A 22,453-nucleotide genomic window follows, 5' to 3' on the forward strand; every position below is an offset into this window, starting at 1 on the left:
GTCCAACCCACAGCAGCCAGAATAGACAGAGAAAGAGGGACAAGAACATACTTTCCCAGGTCACACCCTCAGTGACCCTGCTAATAGAGGCCTTACCTGCTAATAGCACATTCTGCAACTGAACTCATCTATGGATGAGACTTTTGGGGAAAACTGTAAATCTAAAATAAATCATAACAGAAATACCTGTACTTTTTTTTTTGAGACAAGGTCCAGCTATGTAGTCCAGGATGACCATGGAGTCATGGAAAGCCTCTTGCCTCAGCCTCCCAAGTGCTAGGATTACAGGCACATGCACCACACCTGACCACTGTACTAGTTTTTTAAAATCACATTCATGAGTCAAGACAACATATGAACAAGAACAGTAATACTTTCTTTCTATATAAAATGTTTTGTCCTTCTAATGTTAGTACTTGAATAGTAACAAAGCAAAGTTTTCTCATTTTCAGAATTCTACAGTCAGAGCAAGCACAGCGCAACATGCCTGTAATCCCAACAGTTGGGAGGCTCAGGCAAAAACTACAAATTGAGCTTTACCTGGACAATTTAACAAGACCCTTTATCAAAATGAAAAACTTAAAAAGGGCTGGGGATAAGCTGAGTGTGAAGGCCCTGGTTCAATCTCCTATACCGTGAAAAAGAAAGAATTCTACAGTCAGAATAGAGAGATCAATTGAATTTATTTTATTTTATTTTTTTTTGAGATCAACTGAATTTAAAGGTAAATTAGGCAGGGCATAGTGGTGCTCACCTATAATCTCAGCACTCAGGAGGCTGAGGCAGTTAGATTGCCATAGGTTTGAAAACAAGGATAAAATAAAGGTAATTTATATCTAAATGCAAAAATGATTTCCAAATTAATTTTATTTATTTATTTTTTTGTACTGGGGATTGAACTCACAACTCTTGTGCTTAGGGTAACCTCATATTATAAAAAATTTCTTTTTAACTGTTTAAACATGATACCACAATAACAAACATTAAAATAGTCGGCTCTTAAATTTACTTTTTTCTTTCTTTCTTTCTTTTTTTTTTTTTTGCAGTGGTGGAAAGTGAATCCGGGGCCTTGTGTGTGCCAAATATTTATATACTTCAAGCACTCAGGAGGATGAGGCAGGAAGACCCCCTAAGTTTGAGATCAGTGTGGGGTACACAGTAATTCCAGCCAACCTGAACTACACAGTAAGACCTTGTCTCAAAAAACAAAAACAAACCACAAAAAAGACCCTTTAAGATTTTTCATATCTAGAAATTCAAATACAAGGTGCCCCCAAAAACAGTCTCCCATAAATATCATAGTTAGGATAACACTACTACATAATTTCTCTCCTCTACCCCTTGCTACCAACTTGGTGGCTGCTGAGAGTTGGTATAACCCATTTTGTAGTATTTGACAGCCTGATAGACCATATCCTTTAAAAATCTCCAAGCCAGGGCTGGGGATATAGCTCAGCAGCACAGAACCAGCCTAACAAATGGCAAGTCATGAGTTCTACTCCCAGGATAAAAAAAAAAAAAACAGTCTCCAAACCAGTCATGGTAGTACACACCTGCAATCCTAGCATACTTGGGAGGCTGAATCAAGAGAATTGCAAGTTCAAGCCCAGCACAGGCAACTCAGACCATGTCTCAAAAACACAACACACACAACAAGAAAGCCCTCCAAAAAACAAAGGCCATGAGTTCCCTCCCTCCCCACACCACTCTTTATTTTTTTTTTGTTTTTTTTTTCGTCTTTTTTCATTTTTATCGGTACCGGGGATCGAACTCACGACCGCCTGCTTACAAGGCAGGTACTTATGCCGCTGAGCTAAATCCCCAGCCCCCACTCTTTTTTGTTTACATGTTTTGAGATATAGATCTCATAATGTAGGGCAGGCTTGTCTTGAACTCACTTACATAGCCCGGGCTGGCCTTGAGCAGTTACCCTCCCGCCTCTGGCTCCTGAGTGCTGAGGTTACAGGCATATGCTACCACACTCAGCCTGACCACTACTTTTATTCAGCCAGAATCCAAACAGAAAAACAGATTTTGCTTTTACTAAGCCTCAACAATATTTTTATGAAAATAAAACTTCCTCTTCTTTGAACATCATTTTATCATTATTATCTTAATTATGGTAGGAAATTATGAGCACATTTTAAAGTTTATTAAACTTAAGTAATAGGAAAAAACCCCTCCCCCTCCCCCACACAATATTTTGTCAAACTGGGGACTGAACTTGGGCCTTGCACATCCTGGGCAAGTGTGCTACTGCTAAGCTATAATTTCAGACTTTTTTCAATTTTTTTTTTTTTTTTTTTGTTTTGAGACATGGTATCACTATATAGTTCAGGGTGGCCTGGACTATGTAGCCTAGGCTGGCCTCAAACTTCCAGCAATCCTCCAGCCTCAGCCTCCTAAGTACTGGGATGACAGGTGTACACCACTACACTTGATTCAATTTAATCACATTAATTAATCAATTTTTAAAGTTTTCTTGAGATAGGATCTTGCTATGTAGTGCTGATCTTGAACTCTCTTATGTAGCCCAGGATGACCTTGAACTTACAGTGATCCTCCTGTGTCAGCCTCCAGAGTGCCGAGACTATAGGCATATACTATCAATTTTATTGAGCTAGCATTTTACTAAATTGCCCAGGCTGGTCTCAAATCTGTAGCTGGGATTATATCTGTATGCTACCATGCCTAATGAAGAAAGCATCTGCTTGAAACCATGACTGGGCAGTAAATCTGAAAAGCTTCTCTAAGAGAATAATAAAATCATTATTTTTAAAAGCAAAGGTTGTAAGAAGTACACTGTTTTTCTTTTTTGCTTTTATCTCAGGCCTATAGAACAGTGGAGCTACTTATGAACATGTTCAATTTAAATCCTTTGACTATAAGGCCAGTCCTGTTTCATCCAGTTAATTATTGCTGTATTACTCTAAATTATTTTAATGGTATGCCTTATAAAATAGCAGACACTAATTCAAACCTCATCTTCTCCATGAACCTTTCCCTGAATATTCTATACATCTGTGATTTTCTTCTTATCTTTTATTCATTTATAATTTGGTTACATATTGTTTTAAATATCATCAGACTATAACTTTGTATTCATACTATATACACAGAATTATAAACTATAAAAAATTTGGAAAAACCATTCTTTTAGGGGCTGGGGATTTAGCTCAACAGCATAAATACCTGCCTTGCAAGCAGGCAGTTGTGAGTTCGATCCCCGGTACCGATAAAAATGAAAAAAAGACAACAAAACAAAACATTCTTTTGAAACTGAAGCCAACAATGTATATACCATTGTTGCCTCGACTGATACGCTTTGAAATTTTGTAGCATTTTTTCTTTCTTTTTATCATTTAATAAAATGGATTTGAAAAAAAATCTGAAGCTAAAAAAATTCAACAAATTTTCATTCACTTTTTCATGAACTGAAAGTAAACTATTCCAAGACTTTTTTCAGAAATATATTGCTAATGAGACTAAAATATGTAAGTCTTTAAAACGAGACCAAGGTAAATTCTCAATTGAATCGATCTCCTCAGAGAGACAAAACTAGATGAAATGATACAGGGAAATGTACTACTGGCCCGGCATGGGAGAAAGGGAGGGAAAGACAGACGGAGGCAGAGAAAGGAAAAGAAGGAAAGAAAGAAATGAAAAGAAAGAGGAAAAGAGAATTGTTTTTTGGTACAGGGAATCAAAATCAGGACCTTGTGCTTGCCAGGCAGGCAGCTTATGCTGCTGAGGTATATCCCTGACCCTGAGAGAGGGGAAAAGAATGAGGGAGAGAATATAAATGTGTGAAGACTGTAATAATTTGTCACCTATTATCAATGAAGAAACTACCATTCTCAGTGACAAAATTATTATCTTTTTTTTGAGACAGGGTTTCACTATGTAACCCTAGGTTGGCCTTGAACGAGCAGCAACCCTCTTGCCTCAGCCTCCCAAGTGTCAGAATCACAGGCATGTGCCACCATCATCATGGTTTCAGTCTTTGGTTTTGAAAATCAAAATTCTTTTTTGGGAGAAGTATCCTATATTTTTAATTTTCTTATTATAACATAAGAGAAATTTTTTCATAGCATTATTTTTGGTTTCTTTTCTTCTCTTTTTAAAAAGTAGGACATTTGCAATATATAAGTGCCTTAATCACAGGGAATAGGACGTTTGAATTTTTTGCTAGTTTTATTGGGGGCATACCTGGCAAATAAAACCATGTAGGGTACACAGTGTTTTACTGTGAAACAATTTTCAAAACCAAATTATCAACATATCCATCATCTCACTTTTGTTTTTGTGGCCCAAAGTTCATTTTAAGTGTACTGACAGAATCAGTGTTTTGAAAGCCAACCAAATGAAGACCAATACTTGAACTTGTAATGGGTGCATAAAATTTCCAATGTAAGAAAGTGTGGGAAACCTAGTCTAACTGAAAAAAAAAAAAAAAAGAAAAAAAGAAAAAGCTTTTCTTTGTAACAATTATTCACAAATAATATTATCATTACTGATCTCTTAATTTACATTTTCACCTAGATAATAATCTAATGGCTGGGACAGTACTCTATACAGAGTAGTATGCAGTGCTTTGAGTCATTTAATATTTTTTTATTCATTATTGCCAATAGACATGAACCTTTATATTATCTTTACCTGTCATTTATGAGAAATTCTTTATGTTATTAAGATCTTCTGATTAACATTCTTCTCATCTATGAGCTCTGCAGTAAAAGCATTCACTGAATCAATTATATATTAATATGTAAGGATAAGTAAACCATTGAAGAGATTTACCTCTGAGTTTCTCCCACATGGGCACAGACAAATCCAAAGAGTTTGGCTGCAGAGCTAATAACTGACAGTGTTGGAGGCAGGGGCTTAGGGCCAGAATCTCCCTCCATATTCTTCTCATAAATGGAGTAAGGGTCATATTCAAGACTTCCACAATAAACCCCATTATCAAGCAGGAGCTAAAAGGAAAAAATGGGTATATTACATTTTAAAAATTACTGTTTAAAAGACTGAGTCTGAGTTATTTAAAAATAGCCATACCTGTTCTTCAATAAATCTGTGGTCAGTCTCTTGTAGCAAAGGACTTAACATTAAAAGATCATCCTGATGACAAAGGGGTGGAAGCAAAAATGTAGATGCTGCCAGCTGGATATCAGGGGCAGTCAAGTCAGCAGCCAGCTCTCTGAGGATAGCATAGAGGTTTCCTGTTGAGTCAGACAAAAAGATTATAATTTAGTACTAGCAGTTGATTGGTGAGAACATGAGACTAGAAAAGCCCAGGTATGCCTGCAATCCCAGATTTAGGGAAGCTGAAGCTGATGTAGGGCCACCTTGGAAACTTAGACCCTGCTTCAAAAAAAAAAAAAAAAAAGGCTGGAGATACTAGCTCTACTCTGGGTTCGATCCCCAGTACTGGTGGATAGAGGATTCTGGGTGAATTTTAATGCATGCATTGGCCAACCTTAATATTTCATGCCAAAGATTTATTTCTCATTCTAAAAAAACACCTTATAAATGCATAGTTCAACTATGAATGGCTGCTGCTCACAAGACTAAGAATGAATACTGATATTTCAAAGAATATATTTTATGACATTGAGTACATTTATCTTCATTTAAAATAAAACAACAGGGGCCAGGGATAAGGCTCAGCAGCCAGCCTTGCCTGGCAAGTGCAAGGTCCTGAGTTTGAATACTGGTACCAAAATAAATTTAAAAAAATTTTTTTTGTGCCGGAGATTGAACTCACGACCTCGCATTTGCCAAGAAGGCACTTACGCCACTGAGCTAAACCCCGAGCCCCCAAAATAAACAAATTAACAAAATAAAACAAAACACCATTAACTACAAAAATTGTTTGAAGAATCTAATACTTCTCCTGTGCTTTAGGTGTTCTTTTCCTGTATTTTTCAAAAGGCACGTATAGAACTACATGCTTCTAATTCTAGCATTCTGAGAGGCTCAGACAGGAATACTGAAAGTTCAGGCACAGACTAGGAAGCATTAAGACACTGTCTCAAAATAAAAAATAAACAAAAGGTTTAATGATGTAGCTCAGTGCAGAGGCCCTTGGTTCTTCTCCGGAATCAATCTCTTTCTCTGTAACCCCTTCACACACAATTTATTAGTCCTATCTATTCAGAGGGCTGAGGCAGATCACAAGCCACGGAGTTTACCAAAATCCCACAATGAGTTAAATTGGTTTTAAAAAAGCACACATTTATGGTGGTCCATGCCTGTGATCCCAGCACAGTGGGAAGCTGAAGCAAGTGGTTCGAGTTTGAGGCCAGTCTAGGGTACACAACAGGGCCCTGTCTCTGTAAATGAATAAGCAACTAAATAAAATTAAGAAGTATGTACTGAAAAAAATTCCTAACTAGACAATTTTTAATGTGAGAAACCTTATATCCTTACTTATTCTCACCATCCTTCATATTATTTAGAAACAATCCCGGGAAGCATATAATTTTATCCATAAATAATTTCTCATTAAAGTTAAGGATGGTATATTTTTAATATCTCTATCACAATCACTTGTTTAAAAAAACTCACTAAATGTTGAATATCACTTCAGTATTCCAATTGTATCAAAAATGCCTGTTTCTTGCTTATTTCTAGAGCTAAGAATTACCTATATATTGCAACTAGTTGATATATTTAACTCTTTCAATATACTTCTACATATTTTTCTTCCTTGTAATGAAGAAACAAGGCTATTTATTCTGTAGAACTTTCTACAGTCTTGAAGAGTCCAGTAGCTTAATTGGTTTCTCTTTCTTTTTTTCTAATAAACTAATAGTTCATTTCCTTTATTTTTTTTAATTTTGGGGAAAAGTAGTTTATAGGCCATATTGTGTTCAGATGCTTATTGCCCCATTTATCACACTGACCTAAATTATCATCTCCTAATCTTTTTATCCTAATATCCGATGAATTTCCAATAGAAAATGAGAGATTAAATTTGGCTTCTGCTAGTTTTTAATTTAAGTATACTACAGGAATAGTAAAAATAATTTTAGAGAAATGCTCACCTTTGAACAATATTTCTTTGAGCAATAGCTTTAGGGTGGGTGTCTACTATTACAAGTCATAAGAAAAGTTCCGAGGCTGAATCCCTCCCCGCTTCTCTTTCTTTCTTTCTTGTTTTGGAGAAGGGGTCTTACTATGTTGCCCCAGGCTTACCTCAAACGATCTGCCGCCTCAAGCCTTACACAAGCACAAGCCACAGTGCCCGTCATTCTTTTTTTTTTAATCATTAATAGCAGTAACACTAATAACAACATATACTGACCTAAGACTTAGTGTGTGTCAGAAAAGGTCCTAAAAGCTTGGTACACCAAATGCATAGGGTAGGTTAACACTGGTGTTTTATGGATGAGGAAACTGGAACAGAGTCATTCACTGGCTACCTATTAACTGCCCCTGGACAAAGTCCTTAATGATTAGATTTTGAAATAAAAATATACTTTTGTCATGGTAATTCTTCTAGTATTAGCTTTCTAGTAGTAGTAAGGAGCTATTTTCAGTAAAAAGTATTAAAATATTTGAAAGGATATCCACACTAAAACTAAGAGCAAATAAAAAGAGCTCAATTTTAAGACTCATGAGACAAAACTCTGTATCTGTTGGGTAACAATAGAGAAAAGTTATTTCAATTCTTTGGTTTTTTTCAGTGATTTTTTTTCCCAGATACATTTCTGAAGCTTACAGTTAACAAGTTAAAGCTCTGACTCAGAGAATACGACGTGGCAGTTTGATTTGTGCCCTCAGTATTCCACTAGCTGGCCAGGATTATCGGATTTAAGCTTTTTTTTCTCCCTTCTTTCAGTTCTGAAATATTTTCACATAACAAAAGAAATATTTTTATATAACTTTTTGTAAGATAACTTTTTGACAATATGTTGGAGTAACTTACTATGATCAGAACTTTAAACTTCGGTTAGTCTCATGTTCCAAATTAATTAGATGAGCAAATTTAAAGATGAGCATATTTCTTTGTATGTTAAAAGATTTCTAAGTTACTATACTATGAGTTATTCACTCAAAATGTCAGTATTTCAATAGTAAAGTTCTGGCTACTATGTTCCATCACAGTATACAAATTTATATTAAAGTAAACACAGTGGGTCAGGGATGTAGCTCAATGGTACAAATGCAAGGTCATGAGTTTGATTCCTGGTACAAAAGAAAAGTATTTTTATATAATGAAATATTACTCAGCTATAAAGAAGGATAAATTGAAGGCTTTTATAGTTAAATGGATACAACTTGAGACCATAATAGGCGAAATAAATCAGACACGCATGTATAAACATCATATTGTCTCCCTAGTGTAAAAAACTAAGAGTAAACAAGATAAAAATGTATAACAGATATAGAGAAAGTGAAAAGGGAAGAAATTGCTCAAAAGTAAAGAACTGAAATGGGGTAAAGGAGAAAAGAGAAAAGAATAAACGTGTTGAAAAAATTGTATGTATATACATATATAGGATAGAACTGCTACTAATCTATTCATCAAAGAGAACAGTTTGTGCTTACATTATTTGATCCATTTCTCATGTCTTTATCTTGTAATGTGAGTAACTACTATTAATACACAGCTGGAGTCTGAGCATCTATTTGGAGGATAACAACAGCATTACAGCAGCTGTGGGGGATTTCCTTCTGTCTTGTTTTTGAAATTCAATGTTTGGTTCTGTTTTACTGTTTTGTTTTATTCCTGTAGCTGATAACTTGAGCAACTATTTTGAGATAATAATACGTAATATACCAACCACTGTCAAATTCCTATAATCTTGTTTTGAAAACCTATATAGCTATTGTTGCTGCTGCTGTTTTGCTTTAGTTGTTTTTTGTTTGCATCTCAATTTTTGTTTTTTCCTTTTTCTCTTTAAAATAAAAAGATAATGCTATACAATGTATTAACCATTATTAATCTCCTAATACCTTGTTTTGAAATTCTGTATCAGTTTTTATTTTTCAAATTTTAAAAATTAATTTCAATTTTTATTTTTTGAGACAAGGTCCCATTATTCAGCTCAGGCTGGCCTTGAACTCAGAGCAATCCTCCTGCCTCTGCCTCCTGAGGCATGCACCACCAAGCAATATTAAACATTTTTTTTTGCCAGAGTTACAAACAGAGTAATAGAAAGGAATGATTACTGTAAATAACCACTCCAGAAGAAAACTGGGACTAGCCAAATTTGTGGGTTTTTGGGGGGAGGGACGGCGTCTATGTAAAACAGGGTGACCTTTACTTCACGGTGATCCTCTTGCCTCAGCCTCCCAAGTGCCAGAATTATAAGCATGCACTACCATATCCAGCTCAAATTTGTAACAGATTTATATTATATGTTCTGTATAAATGCTAGAGTAAAATCAAGATCAGTGATTGTGACTCATTCTCCTTCACAAAATAGAATTAGGGACTTTTTTCTCAGAAGAAAGCAAGCTATAAAGAAATGGGTTATACAAAAATATATTTTACTTACTATAAAAATTCTAAACACAGAAGACTTGATTGCCTAAATCTGCTAAAGGTGGTAAAATAATGTTATGGCTGGACATGGTAGCACAGACCTGTAATCTCAGTACTTAGGAGGCTGAGGCACAAGGATCACCATGAGTTCAAGGTTAGCCTGCACTACAGTAAGGCTGTCTCAAAAAAAAACCACAAATAAACACACACACACACACACACACACAAAACCTGAAATAAATAAATGCCATAATTCATTCATTCATTCAAGTATTTCATAAGCAACCACAGAACAGCTACAAACAATAAAATATTTTGGTTTAAAGCACATACCTTTATATGTTTCGGGAGGTAATAAAATCAATAGTTCATAAAGTCTTTGTCTATAAATTACTGATGGTGTTTTCAAGGGATTTCCATATGACTTTAGTATTGAAGAAAGCCTTAAAAGAAATAGTGTACTTTAAGTATGTGGGCTATATGACAATGTACAAATATTGAACAAATCGACACATCATTAGCTATACATCCTTGAGACACACAAATCACCAAAACAGAACTAAGAAGATGTAAAAACCCATTAAGCAATAAGACTGAAGGCAATAATAAAAAAATTCTCAACTAATTCCAGGACCTGATGGCAGGGTATAGCCTGAGTCTATAATTTGTGAAAAGCCAGAGCTACAAATGTTGACCTTGTAAAGGATAATCCATCAAGTGATAATGATGAAACATTTCACGTCATTAAGGACTGGTTTCATAATTTCAAAGCAAGAACTGGGCTCACAGTGTAAGTGGGCAGAAAGCAGCCAGTGCAGATAAAAGGACTGCTGAAAACTGTATCAATTACTTTGAAACAATGGCAAAGAAATATGGTTTTTAGTCTTCTTAAGTTTGCAACTGTGATGAAACTGGCTTTACGGAAGTAGTATTTCATTCATTCACTCACTGACTTGCTCAACAAGAAAAAGCATAGGAGGCTCTGAGAGCCCATAATAGACTTGGTTCAAACAAGGGGAAGAAACAGCTGCTTTGAGAAACAGAACAAAGTGGAGCTGTCTAGCTGAAGTGTATTGACATATTCCCACGTAAGACTTCCCCATGTCCCTAAATCTTGGTGTCCCAATTTAACAGCCCATTCCCTTCATCCTATTTGATTACTTGTTAGCCAGATATTCATTTCAGAAGTTACATATTTGATATCAAGTACAGTTTCTGGTATTCTCTTATCTTTTTTTTTTTTTTTTTTTTTTTTTTGTCTTTTTTGAGAAAGGATCTCACTATGTAGTTCAGGTTGGCCTTGAACTCATTTTGCAATGAACAGCTACTTTGAAGAAAATAAGACATAATAACAGCTAGTGCCGATTTAATACCATCTTGTCTTAAAGCCGCACCAAACTATGGTTCTTCTGTCTCCATTGATTTTATCATGTTGTAACTTGCTGGATTTTATCGTATGTGGTAGTATAAACAAAAATTGTCATAGGCAAAGAGATAATATTGAAACCATTGATCATTTTTTCTGTTAGCTGGTTCTAAATACTCTACAATGCTTTCATCCACTTGAATGGTGTTACACAGTCTTGATATGTTTGATGCTATAGCATATGAAGTTATAGTCAAATATTTCAAAGAAAAAGACACTATGGTAACTACTATTAAGTTGGGTTATTTGGTGGTGAAGCACTAGGTTGCTGAAAGTGTCATGCTTTAACCTGTATTGTTATGTTGTTATGCCCCCTTTTATCTCATCCTCTCCCTTATTCATTAAAAAATTATTTAATTAAAAAAATATCAACCAATAAAAAATGCTGCTGGATCTGTAGGGAAAAAGAAACCCTTTACAACTGTTGGTTAGAGAATAGGCTAGTACCAACACTGTGGAAATCAGTGTGGAGAATCCTCAAAAAATTAGGATTAGAGGTCCCACTCAATCCAGGTATTCCCCTACTGTGTATCTGCCCAGAAGGATTGAAAAACATCACACCACAGTGACATATGTGAAACCATAAGGTTCAAAATATACAATAGTCACTGTGAAATGGGAGGAAACTGTTCAATAAAAAGAAGAAACTAAGATAGGGGAAAAGAGAAAGGATAGAAGGGAAAAGAAAAAAATGCAAGTTAGTTATACCATTAGTGTCACTTAGTTCACTGAATAGGAAAGGTTGTGCAAATATTGATTGAAGAAATTTTTATGCCCATATTTTGTACTTGAGTGACTAAAGATAATGATGTGTAATTTATCAACAATTGTTACTTTTTCATTATCTTGTGAAAATTTGTTTTACCTTTTCTTCTTAATATTAACAAATAAAGTAAAAAAAAAAAAAGAGAGAGAGAAAGGATCTCACTATGTAGTTCAGGTTGGCCTTGAACTCATTTTGTAGCCTAGACTGGTCTCACACACACAGTAATCCTTCTGCCTCAACCCCTCAAATGCTGGAGTTACAGGTGTGCACCACCACACCCATCCTTTCTCTTATCCTCTTGAGTCTCTACTAGTACTTACTGTTAGCTGAACAGAATTAGTAGGATTTTTTTTGTTTTGTTTTGTCTTTTTCCTTTTTATCGGTACCAGGGATCAAACTCACAACTGCCTGCTTTCAAGGCAGGCGCTTATGCCGCTGAGCTAAATCCCCAGCCACGAATTAGTAGGTTTAATTCAGGCATTAGGAACCCTCCATGTATTAGCTGTACCTTAACTTTCCAGTGACCTTTTTCAATTCCCAAATCTATTAACACCAGTTTGCTTTGTATTCCTAGGGCATTTTCTCCTTCTTTTAATTTAAAGAAAAAAAGAAAAACAAGACAAAACAGAAAAAGGGTAGAATACAGAATTTCAAAGAAAAATATTAACACTAAGAAATTACTAGTTGATAAGTTACATATTATCCTCTTAGAAATAGTTGTTCAAGTTACAAAATCAAAGCATAAAAAGTGGACACACAAACGGTGACAGTGCAAATCATTGTGTTCAATGATCTAATGGAAACTTAGAATATGGTCATCTATCTTACAAACTTAAAACATCCATATGGTTTTATCCTATAGAGCACTTTCCTTCCCTTCCATTTTTGTATATCTATTATGTATTTTGAATTTTATTACTTTCAGTTTTTATTATTTTTTTTTACAATTTGATATTTACAATTGTGAGACTTATTTCACTTATGAGGATACTTTAAAGTTGCCTCCATTTACCTATAAAGGCCTCAAGATCATCCTTTTTATAGCTGCATAATATTCCATTGCATAAAAAATACACGTTTTTCATCCACTCTGCAGTTGATGGGCACTTTGGTAGTTTCTAAGATTTAGCTATTACAAATTATGCTGCTATAAACATGGGTGCACATTATCACTGTGGCATAATCTTTTCAATTTTGGTGGGGGAAATACCCAGGAGGGGAATAGCTGGGTTGAATGAATGAATCCTACTTTGTTAAGGAGTCTCCATACTGATTTGCACAGTGGCTGCGCCAGTCTACACTCCCACCAACAATGGAGAAGTGTTCCTTTTTCCCCACAGTCTCGTCAACATTTACTATTAGCTGATTTCTTGAAGGCAGTCATTCTTTCCAGAGTGAGATGAAATCTCAGTGCTGTTTTAACTTGCATATCTCAAATGACCAGTGATGGTGAACATTTCTTCATACATTTGCCATTTGTATATCTTCATCTGTGCGCATCTCAGATGCTCAATTTTGGAGAGGGTCTTTGAACTTGGGGGGCTTGATGTTTTCCAATTCTTTATATACTCTGGATACAAGTCCTTTGTCTGAGGGACTGCTGGCTAAAACTCTTTCCCATTCTGTGGGTTTTCTTTTCACTCTGTTGGTGATTTCGTTTCAAGTGCAGAAACGTTTTTAATAATATGAGATCCCAGCTGTTGATTCTTTGAAATATTTCCCATGCAGTTTGTGTTTTGTTCATGAATTCTCTACATACCCGTATATCTCCAAGTTTTCTACCTATCTTATCTTCCACTGTATTTAATGTTTTGGTTTTAATATTTAGATCTTTGACCCATTTTGACTTTAGTTTAGTGCATGATGATAGGCCTAGGACTGGTTTCAGTCTTTGGCACGTGGAAAGCCAATTTTTCCAACACCATTTATTAAAGAGGTTATCCTTTTTCTAGTGAACGTGTCTAGCCCCTTTGTCAAGTTATCAGGTGGCTGAGTGTCTTTGTAGTTGTGTTTTTTCTAATCTGTTCCATTGATCCTCAGGTCTATTTCTTTGCCAGCACCATGCTGATTTTATCACTGTGGCTTTGTACTATAATTTTAAGTCAGGAATTGAGATGCCTCCTGCTTTGCCTTTAATGTCCAGAATAGCCTTTGCTATTCTGGGTTTCTTCTGTTTCCAAATGAACTTTAGGCAGTGTTTTCTCTAGATCTGTAAGGTATGTTAGTGGTATTTTGATTGGGATTGCATTAAATCTGTATAACAGTTTTGGGCATATGGCCATTTTCACAATGTTGGCTCTTCCTAACCAAGAGCAAGGAATATTCTTCCACTTTCTAATACACTCTTCAATCTCCTTTTTAAGAGTAGTATAATTTTCAGCATAAAGGTCTTTTACATTCTTGGTTAGGCTGATTCCCAGGTAGTTCATTTTTTTAGCTGCTATTGTGAAAGGCGGTATTTCCATAATTTCTCTCTCAGTGAGTTTTCTGTTTGTGTACAGGAATGCTATTGATTTTTGAGCACTGCCTTTGTATTGGGCTATGCTGCTTAATTTATTACCTCTAGTCATCCTTTAATGGAGATTTTTGGGCCTTCTATATAAAGTGTCACATCATCTGCAAATAATGATAATTTTACTTCTTCCTTTCCTATCTTTATTCCTTTTATTTCTCTCTCTTGTCTGATTGCTCTAATATTTCCAGAACTATATTAAATAGGAGTGGAGATAGTGGACATCCTTGTCTTGTTCCTGATTTCAGAGTAAAGGCTTTCAGTTTCTGTCCATTTAGTATGTTGGCTGCTGGTTTGTCAGAGATGGCCTTTTATGAAATTGAGGTAGATACCATCTATTCTGAGTTTCTGTAGGGTTTTTATCATGAACAAGTGTTGGACTTTATCAAAAGCTTTTTCTGCATCTATTGAAATGATCATGTGGTTTTTGGTTTTGGCTGTATTGATGTGGTGTATTACATTTATTGATTTGCGTATATTAAATCATCCCTGCATTCCTGGAAAAAAGTGCCACTGGTTCATGGTGTATAATTTTCTTGATGATTTGCTGCATTCTAGCTGCCAGTATTTTATTGAGAATCTTTGCATCAATGTTCATTAGTGAGACTGGCTTATAGTCCTGTTTTAGTTGGGTCTTTCTCTGGTTTTGGTATCAGAGTAATACTTGCCTCGAGTTTAAGTATTGGCGTCAAATTCAGCTGTGACTCCATCAGGCCCTGCCTGGGCTTTCCTTTGTTGGTAAGTTTTTAATCACATTTTCAATTTCAATAGTTGATATTGAGTTATTCAAAATTATTATATCTTATTGATTGAGCTTTGGTAGATCATATGTTTCTAGAAATCTGTCCATTTCCTCTGTTTTCTACTCTAAGTAAATAAAGATTTTCAAAGTAGGTATTCATGATCTTTTGAATTTCCATGGGATCTGTAATGATTTCTCTCTTGACAGTCCTTACTGCGTGAATTTGAGGGTTTTTTTTTCTTGATAAGGTTGGCTAGATGTTTATCAATTTTATTTTCCAGCTCTTTGATTCACTGATTCTTTGTATTGCTTCTTTAGTTTGAATTGCATTAATTTCTGGTCTGATCTTTACAATTTCCTCTCTCTGAGCTTTGGGTTTGACTTGCTTTCTTTTCTAGAATCTTGAGATGTAGCATCAGGTTGTTTAATTTTGCTTGTTCTGTATTCTTGATGTGACAATTTATTGCTATATATTTCCCACCTAGGACCACTTTCATTTCGTCCCACGGTTATGGTATGTTGTATCGCATTTTCACTGATTGCAAGCACTGCTTTATTTCTTTAATTTCACCTGTAGTGCACTGGTTGTTCAGAAGGTTGTTAATTTCCATGTAATTATACATGTTTTGCAATTTATTTTGCCATTAATTTTCAATTTCAGTGCACTATGATCAGATATTATGCATGGGATAATTTCACTCCCTTTGCATTTACTTAAGGATGTTTTGTGGGTTAATATATAGTCTATTTTGGAGAATGTTCTATGTGCAGCTGAGAATAATATATATATTCTGATGTGGTTGGAACACTCTGTAGATGTCTACTAAGTCCATTTGCTCACAGGTATGATTTAATTCTATTTCTTTGCTGACTTTTTGTCTAGTTGATCTATCTCTTTGTGACAGTGGGGTGTTAAGGTCTCCTATTACAATTGTGTTCTTGTGTATTTGGTTTTTCATGTCCATTAGTTTTCATCTTTATATGCTTGGGTGCTCCTGCATTTGATGCATATATATAGTTGTTAGTTCTTCTTGAAGCTTTCCACTAACGAATATGTAGTGACTTTTATTTCTTTTAATCATTTTAGATTTCAAGTTCACATTTTCTGCAAACAGAATGGCTACCCTTGCAACTCCAATCTTTTTGCACCACTGAGCTACATCTCCGGTCCAGTAACTCCAATCTTACACAAACAGTCTCACAGAACTTCATGAAATACTTATTCATTTTACTCTAATGATAATAATATAATTGACTAAACATTTATGAAGACAAAGCAAGAAAATTTTAGGATTATCCCATTACTCTATTTATGTAGAAATCTCTGAAATATATAAAAGTTATTTTTCCAAGCTGAGTTTATTCAATGAATGCAACCAATTAAAAATTTGATCAAAAGACTTTCTCCCATTAAAGTTTATTGGGTTGAACTATTTCATAAAAATCAAAATCTATTCATGATAAAAAAACCCAAAAAACATAGTAAACATAAGATTATTTCCTTAGCCTAATAATCTACTAAAGTGTTTAGGAAACATCATTCTTAGTGAAACGTAAGAAGTATCTCCTTTCCCCTTTCACCACTTCTCTCTTTTTTAAAATATGGGGTCTCAACTACATTGACCACATGGGTCTTGAACTAGCTTCAAGTGATCCTCCTGTCATAGCCTACTGAGTAGGTAGGACAATATAGGCATACGCCACTGCCACCAGCTTCTATTCAGTTTTAAAGATAGTTACCTAGCTAAAACATAAGGGGAGAGAGGCAAGGAGGGAGATGGGGGGCGGGGGAGAAGGAGGGAGACGAAGAGAAGGAGGTAAAGAGGGAAGGAGGCAGGAGAGAGAGACAATGAATGAATGAGGTACTATAAAAAAAAATCCAGGAGAATTTATGTTTATCAGGCAAATTTAGCACGGTGGCTGGATATCAGACCAACTATAGAAACAATAAACATTATTATTATACATACCACAAACATTTAATAATTGCAACAAAGAGATTAATGTCTTTACAAAAGGTTTGATAGGGGAAGGTTGGGTCATTCTTGTCCTCTGTTCTTTCTGCCATGTAGACAAGTAGAGCATCTCTTCTCTCCAGAGGTTGCACTAAAGAAGTGCCTTCTTGGAAGCAGAGACCATACTCTCACCATACACCAAGATGCAGCATCTTGATCTTGGCCTCCTAGCTTTCAGAACTGTGAGAAATAAATGCTGATCTTTATAAATCACTTAGTCTGAGGCTTTTTGCTGTGGCAGCACAGACTACAACAAATCTCTCCCTCATTCCAAGGAAAAAAATCAGTTCCAGAGGTATTAAAGACTTAAATATCAAAGATAAACTTGAAACATTTCAGGAAGAAATGTAAGAAAATAAAACTTTTCAGAAAAGCTTTTAAAACCAAAAGACTAAAGTATAAACTAAAAAAAGGTAAAAGATACACTTGACATTTAAATAAAGAAGGCCTGTTTAACAAAAAACTAGAAGATTTTAGCATTTAACGAATGGCAAAAGAATACCTTATTGTCTTCCTAGTTTAAAAAACTGGAAGAGTAAATAAGATCCAAAATCTTCAATAAAGATTGTAAAAGGGTAAGAAACTGCTTACAAGGGAAAAATAACTCAGAGAAAAGTTCTGAGAAAAGAAGGAAGGAAAAAGAAAAAAAGATGTAAAATTTGTATATACACATTTAAGACAGTTAAGATGACTATTACTAATTCTATTAGTTCCTGGAGCAAAACAGTTAACACTCATAGGATTAGATCAATTTTGCATGACTTTATCTGGTAATCTGAGTAACTCTTTTGAAAATACCCATGCCAAATAATAAACTTTAAGTTCCTACCAGCTTGTTTTGGGTTTTCTGTCATTGTCTTGTTCCCCCCCCCCTTTTTTTTTTGGTTTTGTTTTGTTTTTCCCTGTTTAAAATTTAAAAAAGAATGACAACCTAAAAGAGAAATACATTAAAGATGGGTCTAGTGTTAATGCTCACAGGACCCATTCAGCAGCTATGTCTATTTCTGAGCTACAATGAGAGAGTTTAGCAATTGCAGCATAAACCCTACAGCCTACAAAGGCTCTAAATATTTACTATCTAAGAGCATTTATATATAGCCTTTGCTCTGTTTATAAGGATGACTGAAAAGTATGGTGAATGTTCACAATTTTTCACATTGCTACTAGTACCCTCAAAACATTTGACCTTGCTGGAACACACTGATCCCATTATTCTTACCACTTTCTGAAGCAGTTGTGGAAATTCTCTGTAGTTGCACTATCATGGCTGCTTTGATGTCCTGAATCAATTCAAAACATTTACCTATTGTGGTTATTTTGACTCTAAGGAAGAGCCAAAAGTTGGATGATATCAGATCAAGCCAGTAAGTAATGTGATGGTCAGTCTGAAAGTAACTAAATGACTGCCTTTGCCAACAGAAAATTAACCAATCACAGACACTTGCTCAAAGGATAATAAAGTAACTGCTCTTACAAAATTTTATCAATCAAAATAGGTAATCCTTACTGAGTTAACAAATCCACAGCAGAAGGAAGTGGTGGAAGAAGATGTTGAATTACTTCTTCAGAAAGCAGATCACCACAGTGGGAAACAAAGCTCTTGATAGCTGAAGAAGAAAAAAAAAAAAACCATACTGTTATAGAGGATACTGTAATCAACCAGGAAAAGAGCATTTATTACATATAGCATTTACATTTTTTATTAGAAAATAAAGAGGTATGTCAAAATAAAAATATTCTAGAAAGTCTAGTATAAAAGGGAAGATAGGCCTTCTATCACTAATGATTAAAAGAAAAACAACAAAAAATTTTAAAAAACAAAGAATGAAAAAAAAAAAACCTTCCTAGGACTACTAAAAGGGATCAATAACTAATCTAATAGAAGATCACTTTCCTGGGATTTTACTCAGCCTCTGAGCTCAAAGGTTAAGAAACAAATTAAGACTTTAAAATTTGTCAGTTTTATATTATTTCTACAGAATCTTATTAACTCAAATTAGCATGTTCAGATTGAAAACTGTTATGAAACCAAGATCTTTTTATCTAGCATTACTTTAGTTATGAATTTCAAGATTGATTTTTTTTTTTTTTTTTTTAAACAGTCTTGCTATGCCAAGGCTGGCCTTAAACTCATTATGGAGCCCAGGGTGTCCCTGAATTCATGGTAATCTTGACTCAGCTTCCTGAGTGCTGGGATTACAGGCATGAGATGCTATGCCTGGTTGATTTTTCAAAAGTGTTGTGAGTAAACAAAACCAAAATCAATGCTTTTTAATTTTTACAGGAAACTCGCTCTACCTTAAAGTTTCATGGTGGAATATTCCGAATAGTCTCTATATACCGATACTGTGAAAAACAACTTTCACAGATGTAATAGTAAATGGAAACTATGCTTCATTATTGCTATTTAAAATAGAATCCTATTTATCAAATACAGGAATAGAGGTTTATTTAAGACAAAGAAAGCATTCTTTTTTTTTTATTATTTAAGGAGAAAAAGAAAAAAAAACGTTATACAGAATTTCAGAAAAAATAAACAGTAGGAAATCACTAGTTAATAGATTACATATTGTTATCTTAGAAATAGTTCACATTACAAAATTAAAGCATATAAAGTGGACTTTCAAACAGTGAGACTGATTGACAGTTTTCTACTGGATTGCATCATGCCTTAGTTTAAAGATTAAAACTCTTTAAGTGTTGTTTATTATTTCATTCTGCAACTACTATCATCAACCAATCAACTATGTTCAGTTACAAAAATCATTTGCGGTAGATTTCCTCCTCCCCAAGATAGGTGAAATACACAGTACATACATGTAAAGACAATAGGTACCAAAAAAGCCAAAGAAAGGGGGATGAAAAACTGAACTGAACCTACCACTGAGTGCACCAGCTCGTCCTTCCAGGGTTACCTGCCATGTAAACGAATCTCCTCGGTTCTTTTCTGTTTCCAGATCTTTAGGAGATGCTGGAAAGACACACTTCCACAACAGCAGAACTCGAGCAAGGTGATGACTGACAACTGCAGGACCTGAAAATTATTTAATTTGTTACAATGAAATAACCCAAAGTGATCATTGTTTAAAATTCTGTTATTAAACAGGAACTTCCCTCTTAAACATATTTCAGCCAGACACGCCTTTAATCCAAGAACTCAGAAGACTGAGATAAGAAGATCTCAAACTTGAAGCCAGCCTAGGCTAAACACTGAGACTTCATCTCAACAAAACATCCAAAGAAATAAACAAAAACATTTTACTACTGCAATAGTTTCTTTTTTTTTTTCCTGATTCTAAGCAAATCTCCTATTGAATGAATTACTATGAGTAGGTACTGGAGACACAGAGGAATAACAAGGAACAAATTATAAACCCTAGGTTCTGTGTAAACTCTTCCACTACTACTGAGACTCAGTTTAAAGCTGGTAGCAACTGCACTATTTGTCTCCAAGCATTTGTCAGATCCAAATGACAGTCTGCCCTTTGAAGTTTTTGGAAAATCTATGATATACTACTCTAATGGAAGATACAATTGCAAATAACACACTAATTGAATCTACGGGCTCACATATAATACACTCTACTACCTAAGGTGCATCGATTGCCTCCAATGTTAACTTCTGACAGCAAGTCATATAGGTCAAGAATCAGATATGGCCAGGCATGATGGTATATGCTTAGAATACCAGCACTTGGAGGCTGAAATAGGAGGACTGTTACCAGTTTGAGGCCAGGGTGGATTACACAGTGAATTCAAAGCCAATCTGAATTACTTGATTCTGTCTCAAAAAGTCAAAAAACACACCGAAATAAAACAATCTCCCTTTCAAAAGACTCAGATGTAAAATATTTCAGAGCAACATTAGTGAATTGAGCAGGAACAAAAAAATCCCAGTAATCAAAGGCAATGTAAAGTAATAACATTAGCAATTTCGAAAGAGAAAAAAGCTAAAAAGAAACATAAAAATTAAAACTCACAAGTAATACTGTGAGGCTACCTTAAAATTCTCCTATAAACATGTATTCCCTTTTTCTCATTCCCACATAATGCTAATTGCTGATCTTCCTTCTGTACTACAGAAACAAAGCATAGAACTAAACTGGGTCTTAAAAAGATATGGCTTAGATTAATATCTGGGGCATTTATTAATTTTGTAAGCCTGAAAGAGTAACAACTCTTTTGTACCTCTGTTCCCCATGTGTAAACGGAGATAATAACAGTATCTACCTCACGGTAGAGGTCCTAAGGCTTATTTAAGTTTATATACAGATGGTGTTTGGCTCATAGTAAGCATTTATAAAATGTTTGGCATGTAATTATTACTCAAATATTTTACTTATTTCTACAGGAAGAGGTGTGGCTAGTAACAAAATGAAAAAGCAACTGCAAGTCAATTTTTTAATGTATGCAATTTAATAGATTAAAAACGTACCCATTTTTCTTTCTTTTTTTGGTACTGGGGCTTGAGTGTAAGGCCTTTGTACTGACCATTTTTAATTTTATATTTTGAGACAGGGTGTCACTGAGTTGCCTACGCTAGAATGAAGTCAGAGTTTTCTTTCATTAGAGTCTCAGAGTGCTAAAATAACAGGTCCATTTTTCTTCTAATTTGATCTTTAGGAAAAGGCAAAACATACGTAACATTTGCAGTCCTCTATTTTTTCCAGGAATGGAATCCTGGGTTTCATGCTTCTAGACAAATGCACTACCAACAATCTACATCTCTACCCTATTCATTGCTTTCTTGGTAAAATAGCAGCAACAAAACAAAACACCCAAAAAACAAACTAGACTTGGAATAAAAGAAGGAAACAGATGTCACGTAATGAAGGATAACTGATTATAAAAGGTTTGTGTGTTGACTACATATAGATGCACATTCCCACACGATGAACTACAGAAACAGAAAATTATGAGAGCAAAACCTAGTCACAGACCAATAAATAAACGTGTAGTAGTTGAAAGTATCTATAATTGAGAGAAGTTTCATATGTATAGTATTTGCCATTGTACCCTCCTTAAGATATCTCACTAGCTTAATAGTAGACAGTACCATGTATTCCTAAAGAGGCATTAAAATAATGTCATTTCAGAGGTATATTAACTAAGTGACTAAAAAAGAGTATATTGCAATTGCAAGGCTAAAACATACACAAGTTTTTCATACCCAAAAATAATCCTGCATCTATTAAAGGCAATACAAATACATACTTCCTGAGCCATGCAGAGATTACACAGGACATATATATGTAGGTGAACCCAAGTTGTTTTACATGGTATCATATAAACTGCAAAGTGTAACAAAATAAAGGGTACAAACAGTTGTAGTGTACATAAAAGGAAATTTCATTTGATTTACTTGTTTATGTTGATACACAGTAGTGAATGCATTAAAATAATGAAATTATCAATTGTGAAGGGAATAATAAAAATACAGAAGAGAAATTAAACTTAAATCCTATTTAATAAAGCATTCATGGCAGCCCTGCTGGC

The 22,453-nt window shown here is 34.8% G+C and overlaps 1 protein-coding gene across 6 annotated transcripts in view; it reads right to left on the reverse strand.

The window, feature by feature from the left end:
• Positions 1–22,453, reverse strand: part of Heatr5a (HEAT repeat containing 5A) — a 120,322-nt gene that overhangs the window by 56,370 nt on the left and 41,499 nt on the right. For all 6 annotated transcript variants that reach the window (XR_010051421.1, XM_063260539.1, XM_063260483.1 and 3 more), the window contains 5 exons: positions 19,839–19,991; positions 18,465–18,564; positions 9,830–9,939; positions 5,059–5,222; positions 4,801–4,976 (listed from right to left, as the gene is read on the reverse strand). Coding sequence is in view for 5 of the 6 variants with exons in the window: in XM_063260539.1 (XP_063116609.1) it covers positions 4,801–4,976; positions 5,059–5,222; positions 9,830–9,939; positions 18,465–18,564; positions 19,839–19,991 (703 nt within the window). In the remaining variant the exon portion in view is untranslated. The remainder of the gene's footprint in view (positions 1–4,800; positions 4,977–5,058; positions 5,223–9,829; positions 9,940–18,464; positions 18,565–19,838; positions 19,992–22,453) is intronic.

This window comes from Cavia porcellus, unplaced genomic scaffold, assembly GCF_034190915.1.
Source record: "Cavia porcellus strain 051 isolate PalLab524CR breed Dunkin Hartley unplaced genomic scaffold, mCavPor4.1 scaffold_1, whole genome shotgun sequence".
In the NCBI taxonomy this organism is placed as follows: domain Eukaryota; kingdom Metazoa; phylum Chordata; class Mammalia; order Rodentia; family Caviidae; genus Cavia; species Cavia porcellus.